General features: G+C 50.4%; 1 protein-coding gene across 6 annotated transcripts in view; it reads left to right on the plus strand.

Annotated features, from left to right (window-relative positions):
• The window catches only part of LOC119323349 (serine/threonine-protein kinase EDR1-like), a 73,269-nt gene that overhangs the window by 28,851 nt on the left and 29,839 nt on the right, over positions 1-14,579 (plus strand). For 4 of the 6 annotated variants that reach the window (XR_005156272.1, XM_037596988.1, XM_037596986.1 and 1 more), the window contains exons 9-16: positions 635-716; positions 9,618-9,714; positions 9,902-10,202; positions 10,379-10,502; positions 10,581-10,600; positions 10,775-10,931; positions 11,037-11,325; positions 11,406-11,478. Coding sequence is in view for 5 of the 6 variants with exons in the window: in XM_037596988.1 (XP_037452885.1) it covers positions 635-716; positions 9,618-9,714; positions 9,902-10,202; positions 10,379-10,502; positions 10,581-10,600; positions 10,775-10,931; positions 11,037-11,325; positions 11,406-11,478 (1,143 nt within the window). In the remaining variant the exon portion in view is untranslated. Of the gene's footprint in view, positions 1-629; positions 717-9,617; positions 9,715-9,901; positions 10,203-10,378; positions 10,503-10,580; positions 10,601-10,774; positions 10,932-11,036; positions 11,326-11,405; positions 11,479-14,579 lie in introns of all 6 variants that reach the window. The other 2 variants (XM_037596990.1, XM_037596987.1) reach the window with 1 other exon arrangement.

The following is a 14,579-nucleotide window of genomic DNA, read 5'->3' on the forward strand; positions in this document are numbered from 1 at the left end:
CATCTCTGTCGCCGGTATCGTTATCCTTGAGATCGTCCGTGGTCGCCACATCTCCTGCTACAACCCCGCCAGGTGTCATCAAGGGTGACGCCGAGCGCCTTCAGTGTACAGTAGTTCTGTTTGATCCATGCTTCCTCCCAAAGCTGGTTCTCACTGCTAACTGGGTGGATCTGACTTTTCTAATTGATTCTTTGTTTAACCTTTGTGATTGACTTTCAATTGGCATATTGCCCTGTATTTTTGGGTTTAATAGTGGGAATTGGTGCTGACTGGTTTCTTGGACTTCCTTCTTATTTTGAGAATAAGTTCCTGGATTTTTTTCAGCATGTTAAGGTTGTACGTGCAATCAAGTTGTAGTTGGTTCATTGGGGTCGTGCTTTAGGGCATAAAAGATCTTGTTACACATGATTCTCTTTTTGTTTGATATATATATATATATATATATATATATATATAATCTACGCAAAACTAATCTGCACTTCTATGCTTTGTTAATCTGTACTTAACTTTGGAAGCCAGCTCATATTTACAAGCCATTAGTGATTAACAATATTGCAGTTAACATTGTTGCTAATGCTGCAGTATTATCTTATTTTTGGCCTAATTAATTGTGTCTTATTTGATGTTAGGTCAGATGGTGCATCAACGTCAAGTGCACGGAGAGGACGTCCAAAAAGTATGAGTACATCCCCTGAAATTGGTGATGACTTTGCGAGGTTTGTGAAAAGGACTTAACCCGCTAAATAAGAAGAGTTGCGCCAAGTTTAGTGATAACCTTGATATTTATATTTTCCTCAAAAGATCAACTTGAGTAAAATACTTGGTTAACTTCTAAATAGGCAGTACAGTATAAGATTTTTTTCCTTTTTGGACAACAATAAAATATGAAAAAAGGAAGCAAACTAGGTACATGATTACACGGGTTCACTTTATCGATGGCCAAGTATTTTACCATATTTAACCTCGTGAATGCAACAAACTGACTGTTGACTTTGTCATCTTAGGTTAGAGTGATGAGCACAAGGGCTCCCGGTGTTGGGATTCTATTGGCCGTCGGATGCAGATTTCTCGGGATGTGACTTTCGATGAGTCCCATCCTTTATCTACGTCGATCCTCTCCTTTGGCCTCCGTGGAGGATATTTCCTTCTTGCCTTTTCTTGATATACCTATCACTCTAGTTTTCCCCATAGTAGCCTAGTTTGGGGGTCGAAGGTCCATTCCCTGAGCCGGGGTCAGGGTCGATCGACCCAGATCGAGGGCCAGGAATGATGTGGGGTCAAGCTGGGCCAGTTGTCAGATCGCAACCACAATCGATGAATGTTTATCCTAAACAGTATGCAAAGTTCACGTTGATTTACTAGGCAATCCACTGCATTGTACGCCGCTCCACTTGTTTCCTCAAGTCCGTGGTCCACAACTCCGCCTTCGATCCATCAAACTATATACTACGGTATACATCTCTCCCATCCTGCCATTGATGGATACGCCGTAAGCCAGCAAGGTCTCATTACGCCGCTGCCCTACTCCGTTTGATTGTAGTCACCGCCGCCGTTTGAGAATCTCCCACAACACCTGCTGATGTAGGGAAAAACCCTAGTTCATGATCTTTTCACACTTGGAGGTGAGGAAAGGATCAAATCAAGAGAATAAAACAAGATGAACACTCAATTGACAAAGATCCAATCACTCATGTGCTAAATCCACATACACACGAGGGATACAAAGGTCCAAATCCAACACAAGAAGGCAAAGAGGAACTAGTTCATCCCAATCCTTAGAGGAATTATGGGCTTGATATCCAAGAGGATCTTCCCTAGAAGGGGTCTTGAATCCACTAGGGGATCTTCTCACATGGAGGCCTTGATCTCCATGGGAGAGGGTAGTGAATGAGCAACGCTCTATCTCAAATCTGAGCGAATCCTTTGTTGACCCTAGTTCGTCCAAGTGAAGGGGTATATATAGCCTAGGGAGAGAGAGGGGGATACGTGGGGGATATATAGCCTCCGGACGTTCGGATCCGCGCGAGCCACCGAACGTCCGATACCTGACTGTGCGCAGCCACTCAGGTTTACACCCATGTATCCCCCTCTCTCTCCCTAGACTATATATACCCCCTCACTTGGACGAACTAGGGTCAGCAAAGGATTAGCTCAGATTTGAGATAGAGCTTTGCTCATCCACTACCCTCTCCCATGGAGATCAAGGCCTCCTCCATGTAAGAAGATCCCCTAGTGGATTCAAGACCCCTTCTAGGGAAGATCCTCTTGGATATCAAGCCCTCAATTCCTCTAAGGATTGGGATGAACTAGTTCCTCTTTACCTTCTTGTGTTGGATTTGGACCTTTGTATCCCTCTTGTGTGTGTATGGATTTAGCACATGCGTGATTGGGTCTTTGTCGAAAGCAGGTGGAAATCGCTCCCCCTCCCGCGTCGCTCCCGCGAGCGACCGGGGGGATCTTCCTAGCGCCGGCGCCGGGGCGTCCTCCTTCCCCTCTCCCTCCCCTCGCCGCCGCCGGCTCGCGCCGCCGGGCAAAGCCCGGTCGGCGTCAGCGGCGGTGGGGTTTCTCACCCCCCCTTTGGAGACGGCCGGCGCGGGCCGCGTTGCTTCAACGGTGGCGATGCGCGGGCGCGGGGCGTGTCGGCGCGGTGGAGGGCGTCTGGCGGCGGCGTCGCGGACGTGTGGCTCGGCGCGGTGGGCTGCGTGGTGGCGGTGCCTGTCGCGGCCGTGGCGGCCCGATTTGGTTTGGTCCGGGCCCGATTCGGGCGGCGGTGGCGACGGATGGCTCGGTGGCCGCCGGTGGCTTCTCCTCCCGCTCCTGGAGGTCTCCCTCCTGCCCCATGGGTGGCTGGGGTGGCTGCTGCGCGGCCGCAGGGCGGGTGGCAGCGCGTCCGACTCAGATCTGGCGGTGGGATCTGGGTGGACGGTGCGGGTGGGGCTGCGGCCTGGTGTAGCCGTGGCTCCGGCCGTGGGCGGTGGCGCGTGGAGGTCCGGCTCATGGTGGTGGTCTCCCGAGGGTGCGGCGGTTACATGGTGGTTTGGCGGATCTGCCCGCAGCGACGGCCGGCTATCTCCGGCGTCGGCTCGTTTGCGGTCGGACCGCTTCGACCGTAGCTCCATCTACTCGTCGCCCGGGCGTTACTTCGGTCCAGTGGCTGGCCCTCTCCCAGCTGCGGTCCTTCGCTCGTCTCATGCCCGGAGCTGCAGGATGGAGCTCGTCTCGCGCCCGGCAGCAGGACGGAGCTCGTCTCGCGCCCGGCAACAGGACAAAGCTCGTCTCGCGCCCGGCAGCTGGACGGAGCTCGTCTTGCGCCCGACATCAGGACTGAGCTCGTCTCGCGCTCGGGGCTGCAGGACGGGCGATGGAGGCCAGTTTTGGCCGGCCTATTGGGTCTCGGCGCTGGGGTTCGTCCAGGGGTGCGAAAGGCGGGACCTTTCCACTCGTCTCTTCGGTTGGGGTAGCGGCGGGTCACGGGTGAGGTGGTGTCGAGGTCTTGGATGCTGGGGTGGCGGCCCTGGTGGTGGTGGTTGTGCGGTGCTCTTGGACAAAGCCCGTGCCTTGGTGCTGCCCGGTCATCATGGTCGTGTGGGCGGCGTGGTTGCCGGGGTGTGGCGTTCGGTGGTGGTGATTGTGGGCCGAGGTGAAAACCTGCTCTATCTTCGGACGGACCGGCGGCGGCGAAGATCGTTCCCTTCTTGAAGGCGTCGTCGAGGCTCTCATTGCCCGTCATGCGGCTCCGGGGGAAACTCTGATCCTTGGATCGGGCGGGTGGCGGCGCTCCGGCGTCGTATCCTTCCTGAAGGCGCCGCCTTGTCATATGTAGCTTCATTTATTCGGGGCGGTAGTGCTAGGAGTGGTGTTGCTGCGCTCAGCGCCTATGTATCCTGTCTTGGGTGTGTGCGTGTGTTGCGGTGGCGTGGCGTGTGGTTGTACTGGATGCTTGTGGTTCGGTGCTTTATATATAAAGCGGGGCGAAAGCCTTTTTCGCTATTGGATCTTTGTCAATTGAGTGTTCATCTTGTGTTCTTCTCTTGATTTGCTTCTTCCTCGCCTCCAGGTGTGAAAACATCATGAACTAGGGTTTTGCCCTACATCGTCTTGATATCAGAGCAAGGTTGATTCACACCTTGCTAATTAGCCATCCTGTAAGCAGATTCATTTCCATCTCTTCTTCTCGACTGTAGGCGTACCTCTTCTCGGGACATCACAACAATGGCCTCATCATGGGACACAAGCGTCGGCTGATATAGCAGCGCAGCATGCCTACTCTCAAAAGTTTGATCTAGGCCTTTTAGAAACTGCATCACACGCCTGTGCTCGACCCGCTTCCTGGCAATCTCCATGGACTTTGCATGTGGAAGTTCAAGTGGATCACTCTGATCCAGATCTGCCCAAAGGTGCTGCAGCTCATTCACATACACCAGTCTATCACCTTGACGAACATCATGGATCTTGTCTTCAATTTGAGACATTAGCATCGGGTTTCCCTTACCGGAATACCTCATGGACAACATGTTCCACACAGCAAAAGCATTCGGCAATGCCTCAACAGACAGTGCAATGGCTGGAATCAGGGGGTTCAACATCCAGGCCAGTATCAGGGAGTCAGTGACGCTCCATTTCTTCCATTCTGAGCTCTCCTTGTCAGCCGGTTCTTCCACCGTTCCAAGAACATATCCCGTCAGTCCCTTTGTCTTCAAGATCAACAAGGCCCGCCTTGGTAGCTGCCCACGCTATTCAACTTGACATCATTGGGCATGAGCTCAAGCTTGAACACCTGATCCACGCGGGGCACAACAATGGCGCCACTTGCAGGAGGTAACTCCTCGACAGCTTTCGCAGTCATGAGCTGCTAAAGTTTCTCTACAGCAGAAGTAAGTTCAGCCTCCATGATCACCTCCCCTTTCTCCAATCAGCAGCAGCAGAAGCAAAACAGCAGCAACTCTCAGTAGCAGAAGACACAGCAGAAGCACCTTGCTGCCTCCAGAACCACAGCCCCTACCGGACAGTCTGGTCGTACGAGAGTGCCTTCCAGATTGACGAGGAGACCACCGGATAGTCTGGTCCAACTCGCCGGACAATCTGGTCCCAATCTGTTCTTCAATCAGCACACGTAGCAGCAACCACCTCCACGCGCAGCTCCTCTCCGCCTCCAGCACCACCTCTTCTCCTACCTGCGCAGAGCTCAAGCTTGAACACCTGATCCACGTGGGGCACAACAATGGCGCCACTTGCAGGAGGTAACTCATCGGCAGCTTTCGCAGTCATGAGCTGCTCAAGTTTCTCTACAGCAGAAGTTCAGCCTCCATGATCACCTCCCCTTTCTCCAATCAGCAGCAGCAGAAGCAAAACAGCAGCAACTCTCAGTAGCAGAAGACACAGCAGCAGCACCTTGCCGCCTCCAGAACCACAGCCCCAACCGGACAGTCTGGTCGTACGAGAGTGCCTTCCAGATCGACGAGCAGACCACCGGATAGTCTGTCCAACTCGCCGGACAGTCTGGTCCCAATCTGTTCTTCAATCAGCACATGTAGCAGCAACCACCTCCACGCGCAGCTCCTCTCCGCCTCCAGCACCACCTCTTCTCCTACCTGCGCAGCAGCACCAAGCTCAGCAGCAGCAGAATCAGCAACTGAGGCACCAGCAGCCAACTTCACCGCCCCTCTTCCTCAGCTCAGCCGCCTCTCCCGGTCCCATTCGCTCACCCAGCAGCAGCACCTCCGCCTCGTGCGCGTGCGCAGCTCGCAGGCAGCCGCTTGTCTCCACCACGCAGCTCGCTGCCGATTTCCCCACTGGACCTCGCCGGTGACCTACCGCCGTCGCCTTCCTCCCTCAACCTCGCTCTCTGATACCATTTAGTTGAGAGAGGAAAGCACCTGGCGGCTGCTCGATCTAGTGTGAAGCGGCGCCCATGACGAGACAACGTCTCTTCTACTAGGTTAGTGAATGGGCTTGGGCCTTATGGGCCAGACTGGAACATGGGCCCACATACGACATATTTACTTCTCCAATAGTAGTTCGTGTCTTGTGTATAATTCACCTTTTTTCTTTGATGCATGTTTGGTCAAAATGAGAAATAAGAGATATTGGGAAAATAAATGTAATAGCATCAAGAAATAACCGCCATATCCACAATATTGTAATATGAATAAGAGATAATAGCTTGCTACTTGAGTGAAATTGCATTGGAGCACACCGTGACCACACCCACTGGAATCTGCCCCATTCATTTGCCTCGGGATTCACACCATTATATTAGACAGTCTTTATTAGGAGATTATGAACCATGTATGTCACATAATATAGGCTTGTATTCGATATCCTTTTCGGACTGACGTTGTCAGTGAGCTCAGACCTCAACCACCACAGACCTCAACCACCAGCGCCCAAAAACCTAATCAATGCACCCACGCTGCTGCTCCTCTTCACAAAGCCATCTTCCCCTGGACGCCCATTCTCCCCTACCATCAACTGACATTGCTCATGTTCTTCTCTCCACTTTTCTGTTTCTTCTTTTCACTCATGGTCTTCTCCTTCGGCGACTTGGACGTGGGAAAAAAAGCTAGGAGGAACAAGGAAGACTATGTCACCGACGGGGAGCAACGTTGAGGACGAACGAGGTAGCCGTCCGAGCTTGCCGCGTCCCGTGCGGACACGGCCAATGACACGACGTCTGCCCTAGCCGCTGACACCAAGTCTTGTGTCCCGCGACCAGCGAGAAATGCAATCGCCGTTCTAGCTTGTCGTGTCCTGCATGACAGCGGCCAGCGACACCGCGTCTTCCTAGGTCGCCGGCACCATGGCCTTCATTTCTGCTGCCAGCGGTACTACATTCAATGGTCGCCGTCGAGCTTGGCATGGCACCGCGTCTTCCCAGGTCGCCGGCACCATGGTCTTCATTCCTGCAGCCACCAGATGCGTGTACGTCGTCCGCGTCCCGGTTGTCCCCGTCGACGTCGAGCTCGGCATGGACACGCTCTGCCTCAGCAACCGTGCCTACAGCCAGCGGTGCTGCATCGAGGTCGTGGGCTTCATGCTTGTGGCCTGCGTGGTCGACGTCCCTTGACCTGTTCCCACTTGATGGCCACGAACTTTTACTCCAACCCATCTCAGCCTGAGCTTCCTCGCATGGGACATGACAGAGTTGTGGGGCCGAAATAAATGTGATTCATTGTTCTTACTACGTTGTATACTTCTCGTATTGGTTGGAGGCAAAAGTAAACTTCATTAACTGTATTCATCCCGAGACAATAATGGACGTGCAGATTTCAGAGGGGTGCAGACCCGAGTGCTCCTCGTCCCCGTCCGCTGCTTGAGTCTATATTTAAAAAATTATGGCTCTTACTTTGAAGGAGAGAGATTGTCAAAACTCTGAGTACCGGGTTTACCTATTATTAATTTTTGTTTGTTATATTATGCTTTTTAAAGTTCACGACAACCATACAAATGGAAAATATATTAAGAGTTCTTGTAAAAAAGGCCCGCCTTATTGTCTTTGCCCCGGGCGCCCAATATGTCAGGACTGGCACTGGCTCCCTAGTGATGTTTGACGGTGTTACACCGACTTTGTCACTGACATGTGTATTTACATTTGTGGTCTTTGCCGAAAAAGGCTTTCGCCCCGCTTTATAAATAAAGCAAACCACCACAGCCACAAAGTAACACATAAGTTCACCCACACACACACACAGAAAGTCGCACAACATAGAGTACAAGAGGGTTCTGCTGAGGGCACAGCTCAACAAGTCCTGAAAAAGAAAACAAAGGCGGATAAACCGCAACAGCAGCTAAGAAGCTAATCCGGCTCAGGTGGTGGAGGAGGAAGCGGCGGCGCCAAGCGGAGAGCCATCGCGCGGAGGTCGGCAATGATGGTGTTGATGGCGTCCCGGTCCTGGTGACGGCTAAGCGGCCGCCAGAGCTGCAAATAACCACACATTTTGAATACAACGTCAGTGGCACGTCGAACAGGGACTCGCTGGATGACAAGCTTATTACGCACGGTGCTAATCCGGCTCAGGTGGTGGAGGAGGAAGCGGCGGCGCCAAGCGGAGAGCCATCGCGCGGAGGTTGGCAATGATGGTGTTGATGGCGTCCCGGTCCTGGTGACGGCTAAGCGGCCGCCAGAGCTGCAAATAACCACACATTTTGAATACAACGTCAGTGGCACGTCGAAGAGGGACTCGCTGGATGACAAGCTTATTACGCACGGTCCAAAGCGTCCAAGCAAGGACCGCAATGAGCAGCCACCTAAGTGGCGGCTCGACGGGGTGGAAGCCTGGACCTCGGTGAGGAGGTCAGGGAAGTTGGTGTTACACCGACTGCCGCTGACAACCTCACGGAGGCAGCCCCAGAGGAACTGGGCGGAGACGCACGAGAAGAAGATGTGATTCGAGGTTTCCTCTGTCCCACATAGGGGGCAAATCCCATCGCCCAGGCCATGCCGTTTTAACACCTCCACGCTGGAGGGAAGCTGGCCGCGGATCCATTGCCACATGAAGATCCTGATCTTGAGGGGCACACGGATAGCCCAGATCATCTCAAGGGCCGCTGGGGCAGGGGAGGGGGCAATGGCCTGGTAAAGGGATTTCGTGGAGGACCGGCCTTTGTCTTTGGGGTGTCATCTGTAGCAAGATCTCTTGTCCGCTGTGCCATGTTGCCTATGTGGAGTCTTCACCACCGGTTCTTGTCCCAGGTGCTGATCCAGCAGCTGTGAGGCTTCCAATGTTGCTGATGATGCTATGGTTGCTGCCTATGATTAGAAGGTGTCTGACTACCAGGTGGCTCTACTCTTATCATGATGAGCTGACGCCTACACTATACTTAGTGGTTTGATGATGCTGCACGGTCTGTGGCTGTCCTCTGCGCTGGTGTCTTGCCTCGGTTTTATTCTGATGTTGTGGGTTTCTCTACGGCCTTCAAGATGTGGCTCTACTCTTAATCATGATGAGCTGACGCCTATACTATACTTAGTGGTTTGATGATGATGCATGGTATGTGGCTGTCCTCTGTGCTGGTGTCTTGCCTCAGTTTTATTCTGAGGCTGTGGGTTTCTGTACGGTCTTCAAGATGTGGGTCACCTTTGTCAGCTTTATCAGCCCTTGGGTGATGCTTACACAGCGGGATAATACATGAAAAGTGTATGCAACTAATAAAAACATCTAAGGCAGAGAAGACCAGTTAGGAGAGGAAGAGGGAAAAAGAGGAGGAGAATGACATGGCTGGTGTGTAGATTCTTAGTCAGGCATGCAAAGCAACAGTTGAACCTATTTGAATGACTGATGCAAGTTTAGTTTTAGGTTGATATATTTGGTTCGTGCCCAAATCCACAATACCGTCTTTTGACCATGAGCAACAATTTGGTTCTCAATGGATGATTGCCAAATTTTAGGCACGCCTATGCTTCCTTTGTTCACGCTATGTCTAGTGTATTACTTTGCCAATATGACCACACCAAACCTTTGTTAGCCAACTTTTTAGTAGGGTTTGCTTGTGCTGTGTAGTTTTGAAGTTCCTGAACTTATTTGCACTCTTGCAAATTTAAGGATTTCTACGCAACTTCATCTTTTCAGAATTTTGATCTCTGGGTTGACATAATATATTGTTTTGCTTGTCTTCAGGGCAGTTAAAGAAATGAGTGAAAGCATGAGGAAAAATCGCCATTCAAGGGCACATAATGATGGTAGTCCAGGACATTCAAATGATTCACAGAGAAAAGTATGCTTTTGTTCTTTTAATTGTTGACTCATCTTTTACTAAAATTTCAGTGATCTCAGCACAATCTGCTTCTTTTCAAGAACATGTTCTCTTTTCACTCTGTAGTACACTTGATAGTTTGTCGGAGCGGCTCTAAATTACTAAGTTTGGTGGTTGACAATTGCAATTGGATCCTTGTTATATATAGGAGGAATCAGTAGGTGACCTCAACGATGATGAGGTGTCAGTAAGAGAACCAAATGTTCAGGAGGGTTCAAGAAGGCACATTATTACTCAGAAGGCATTGTCATTACCTTCATCACCGCATCGGTTAGGTAACCATGGTTCTAATCTTAGAGAGCCAGCTGACTTCCTTACAGCAGAAGATCTGATGTCCACTTGGAATAAAGCATTGCAATCTTCACCATTTCTGAACAAGCCATTATTGCCTTTTGAAGAATGGCATATTGGGTTCTCAGAGATTGCTGTTGGCACTCGTGTTGGAATAGGCAAGTACTATGTCTCATCCATCGGGCTATATTCTAGAAATCAGGCTATATTCGAGTAACTTTTATGAACTTGCTAGACAAACGGGATGTTTTGAATGTAATAGATGTTCTTGAAACTGAATTTCTCTAGAGCCGTTTCTATTATTTAAAGCTAATGCTCATGTTTATCCTTTTAGGTTTTTTTGGGGAAGTTTTCCGTGGTATCTGGAATGGAACAGATGTAGCTATAAAAGTATTTCTGGAGCAAGATTTAACAATGGAGAATATGGAAGATTTCTGCAATGAGATCTCTATACTTAGGTTTTCATATAGCTTTGCTGCAATTTCTGTTATTCTAGCAGTTCTGTTCTCTTATTATTTCCTTTTTCTTATTTTCAGCCGTCTCCGACATCCCAATGGTATTTCCTGTACAATCACCTTATAGCAGTTTCAATTTGTTTGTTTGCAGTTTTGGTTTCATTTTCTGTGCTGATCTTACTGGTCTGACTGTTTGAAAGTGTTATTTTCTATTCATGCAAGACCTGATGTAATTCAAGGTCTTCTGACAATGATTATGTTGTGCTGGACTGCAGTCATATTGTTCCTTGGTGCATGTATGAAGCCTCCTCACTTATCCCTAGTCACTGAATATATGGAAATGGGTTCCTTGTACTATTTGATTCACACAAGTGGCCAGAAAAGTAAGATCAGTTGGCGAAGGAGGCTAAAAATGCTCCGTGATATCTGCAGGTGAGCAGATACACTTGTTTATCGCTAGCATTTGGTTTTCTGGAGTACCTGATACATCTCCTTCTAGTACTGTAAATTCTTCATCTGATTATTTGTTTGTACAAGGGGTCTTATGTGTATGCACCGTCTGAAGATAGTTCATCGTGATCTAAAGAGTGCGAATTGCCTTGTTAACAAGCACTGGACAGTCAAGTTATGTGATTTTGGGCTCTCTCGGTTATTGTCGAATTCTGCAATGAGTGACAACTCATCTGCAGGCACTCCAGAGTGGATGGCTCCTGAGCTTATTCGTAACGAACCATTTACAGAAAAGTGTGATATCTTTAGCCTTGGAGTTATCATGTGGGAGCTTTGCACTCTGAGTAGGCCCTGGGCAGGAAAGCCGCCAGTTCAGGTAACCAACATACTTTGTATATCCCGTGCACCTCGTCACCAGATGTAAATCAACTCACACAAAGTGTTGTGTAATTTTAGGTTGTTTACTCTGTTGCGAACGAAGGGGCAAGATTGGAAATACCAGATGGACCTCTGGGTAACTTGATAGCAGGTATATTTAAGTTTATTTACGAAAAAAGGCTTTCGCCCCGCTTTATTATATATAAAGCAACGATCAACAACAACCCGGTACAAACGCACGCCAGCACAACACACACACACCCCCAAGGCAGGATACATAGGCGCTGAGCGCAACGACACCACCCCTAGCACTACAAGAGCAACCGGGGGCTTCAACCGCGAACACGCCACCGCGAAGAGATGAAGCCGCATACGACGAACCGTGGGCTCCAAGGCGGTGCCTTCAGGAAGGTTACAACACCACACTTGTAGTCGACCAACATTTGGCTACAGCAATTCTTCTCTATAAATGGACAAAAGCCATTTCCTTAAAAGCTATAGAAGAGACAGATTAAACCTCATAGGGCTCGTCCCATACTTCCAGCTCTAGAATATACTGGTAATTAGTATGTGCAAAAGCACGTTAAATATCTATGAAGGGTACAATAAATGGCAGCCCAGTGCATGTAGCTCCCGCTTGCTTGCGCAGGGTACGGGGAAGGGTCCAACCACTTTGGGTCTATTGTACGCAGCCTTTCCCTACATTTCTGCAAGAGGCTGTTTCCAGGACTTGAACGCGTGACCTCATGGTCACAAGGCAGCAGCTTTACCATCGCGCCAAGGCTCCGTATGAAGGGTACAATACAACTTAAAATTGGTAATCTTCTAAAAGCAAAAAGTATGATATGGAGAAATAAAGACATATACAAACAAAGATCTAGTACTCATTCTTGAAACTACTACATGATACGTGCGAAGATCAAGAGAGGAGCAGCATTTGGAGAAAGCTACAGGCTGCAGGCGGCAGATTCTCTATTGATGGGTTCCAGGTTCATCCATAGCCTTAAGATATATTGTGTATGTCACTTGCGAATCCCTGTATTTCAGATACATGTCAGGCCCTCCTATGCTCTCTGAATCTCATGTACTTGTTCATTGTCCGACAACAGCCGTAGACCTTCAGATCCTCATCGCATGGCTGGAGTGTAGTCACAAAGGGGTACGCAGAGTCACTTAAGCCGTCGTCTGAGCATCGTCCGATCTCCATCTGCCGGCTATGATCAAATCACTGTAGCGCACGCACTTACTGTACCTGTTCATGTCGCTGTCAGGCTGCTTTTATCTTCAGTGAACTTTTCCTCTTTATAAAGACCTCAGATCCCATCGGGAGAGGCATCGAATGTAAACTTGGGTTGTAACCCTGGCCGCCACTGGAGTGGTTGGCCTACTTTCCTTTTCTTGTAAGAACCCTAATGAGTTTCCTCTGAAATCAAGCAAGAATTCCTCTGAAATTCCATGTGTTTGTGTTCGTCAGTTAGTTAGAGCTTAACAATTGGTAATCAGAGCATACGGTTCTCGGCGGCGTAGTGGATTTGGGGGAGTTTAGGAGCTTGCTCCATTCCTAGATCCCGGTGGCGGCGCGGCAACGGGTGGCGCAGGCGGCGGTAGATTGCTCGAGTGCAGGCCTGGTTTGGGTAGTGGTTGCTTCAGAACTTCTTTGCAGCGGTAAAATCTCACACACCCATCCTCTCCGGTGCATTATTGGCGGTGGGCACAGGCGGCGGTGTTCGACGGTGGAAGAAACAGGAAGCGCAGGTCCGGTTGCCGCTTGTGGTTGTAAAATCCCTCCCTCGCCCCCCCTGTTTGTGTTCTTTATTCTGTTCGGTGCGAAAGCTTCCTGCTTTCATAAACCCTGACGGAATCATGGCTCTCAACTCTAACTCTGCGGACACGGATCTCCTCGAGCTCAAGTCCCTCCAGTTAGATGTGCAAACACTCCAACAACAGCGAGCTGCAGATCGCCAAGAATTCATCGAGTTCACCCACTCGGTCAATCAAAATTTTGCTGTTTTGCAAAGCAGTTTTTCCAAAGTTTAGTCGAGTTTGGATGGTTTCTTCTCAAACCAACCGAATCTGGGCAAACGCCTACTGACTGAAGGCCCTCCGGGTCCTCCTGAAAACCTACCAGTCCACAAAGATGCGGGGATTACACCTGGACAAGGCAGCATCGACCAAGCAGCACCTAAAGTCCATGGCCTGGTGACCACTGTTGTGCCTGATCCCACCACCAAGGAAAATCCAGCCGAGCTGGCTGCCAGACACCCATACCCCAATTATGGACAGCAACAACAGCACAATTGATGTAGGGCGGAACCCTAGGTGCCGATCTTTCACGTTTGGAGTGGATCCTACGGGGAGACACGAAGAACGAGCGGAAGAACACGAGGAAATCACGGGGAGGAACGAGGGAAAACACTCAACCAACAAGGAATCGGTCACACAAGTGCTAGATCAAAGAACACAAAGAGATACACGAGATCCAAAGTCAACAAAGGTAAGGATACAAAGGTAACCGATCTTCTCCGTGAGGAGGTCTTGAATCCACAAGGGGATCTTCCCACGAGGGGGTCTTGAATCCGATAGGATCTTCTCCGAAGAGGCCGCGGTCTCTCACGAGGAGGAGATCCGATGGATGAGCGAAGCTCTATCTCTAACTTGAGCTAAATCAACGCTAACTCTAACTAGGAGGAGGGGGTGGTCTATTTATAGTCTAAGCCACGAAGGGGTAAGTGGGAAAGGGGGTACATGGGCTTCGGCCTGAGTCTTTGCACGCAGGCAGGCCGGAAGTTTCGGGCGGGGCCGGAAGTTCCGGGCTCCGGAAGTTCCGGGCAGGTTTCGGCCGGGTTCCGGGCTATCCAGAGAGTTGGCGCGCTCGGGGCTGGTCTGGACTCCGGGGGCCGGAGGTTCCGGGCAGGCCGGAAGGTCCGGGGGCGGAAGTTCCGGGCTGAGGCCGGAAGTTCCGGGCTTTCCAGAAGCTCGTCCCTGCTTCTTCTCCCTTCTCCTCTTCCATGCTTGGCCTTGGTCCTTGGATCCTCCATGGTTGTCTCGGTTGTACCTGAGTGTATGCAAGGTCCATGCATGAGGTAGTAGCCATGTCTCACATGTGGAAAGTGACGGTTCGAAGAGGAGGGAGTTCACCTTGTGCCCAATGGCGTATGGTCGAGGTCTCGTCATATGTCCTCTTGGGGCTTGGAGAGTGGTCGGAGTGTACATGGGGATGAACGTGGGATGCTCCGCATCATCTCCCCCCCC

The sequence above is a fragment of the Triticum dicoccoides genome, chromosome 6B (assembly GCF_002162155.2).
Source record: "Triticum dicoccoides isolate Atlit2015 ecotype Zavitan chromosome 6B, WEW_v2.0, whole genome shotgun sequence".
Taxonomy (NCBI): domain Eukaryota; kingdom Viridiplantae; phylum Streptophyta; class Magnoliopsida; order Poales; family Poaceae; genus Triticum; species Triticum dicoccoides.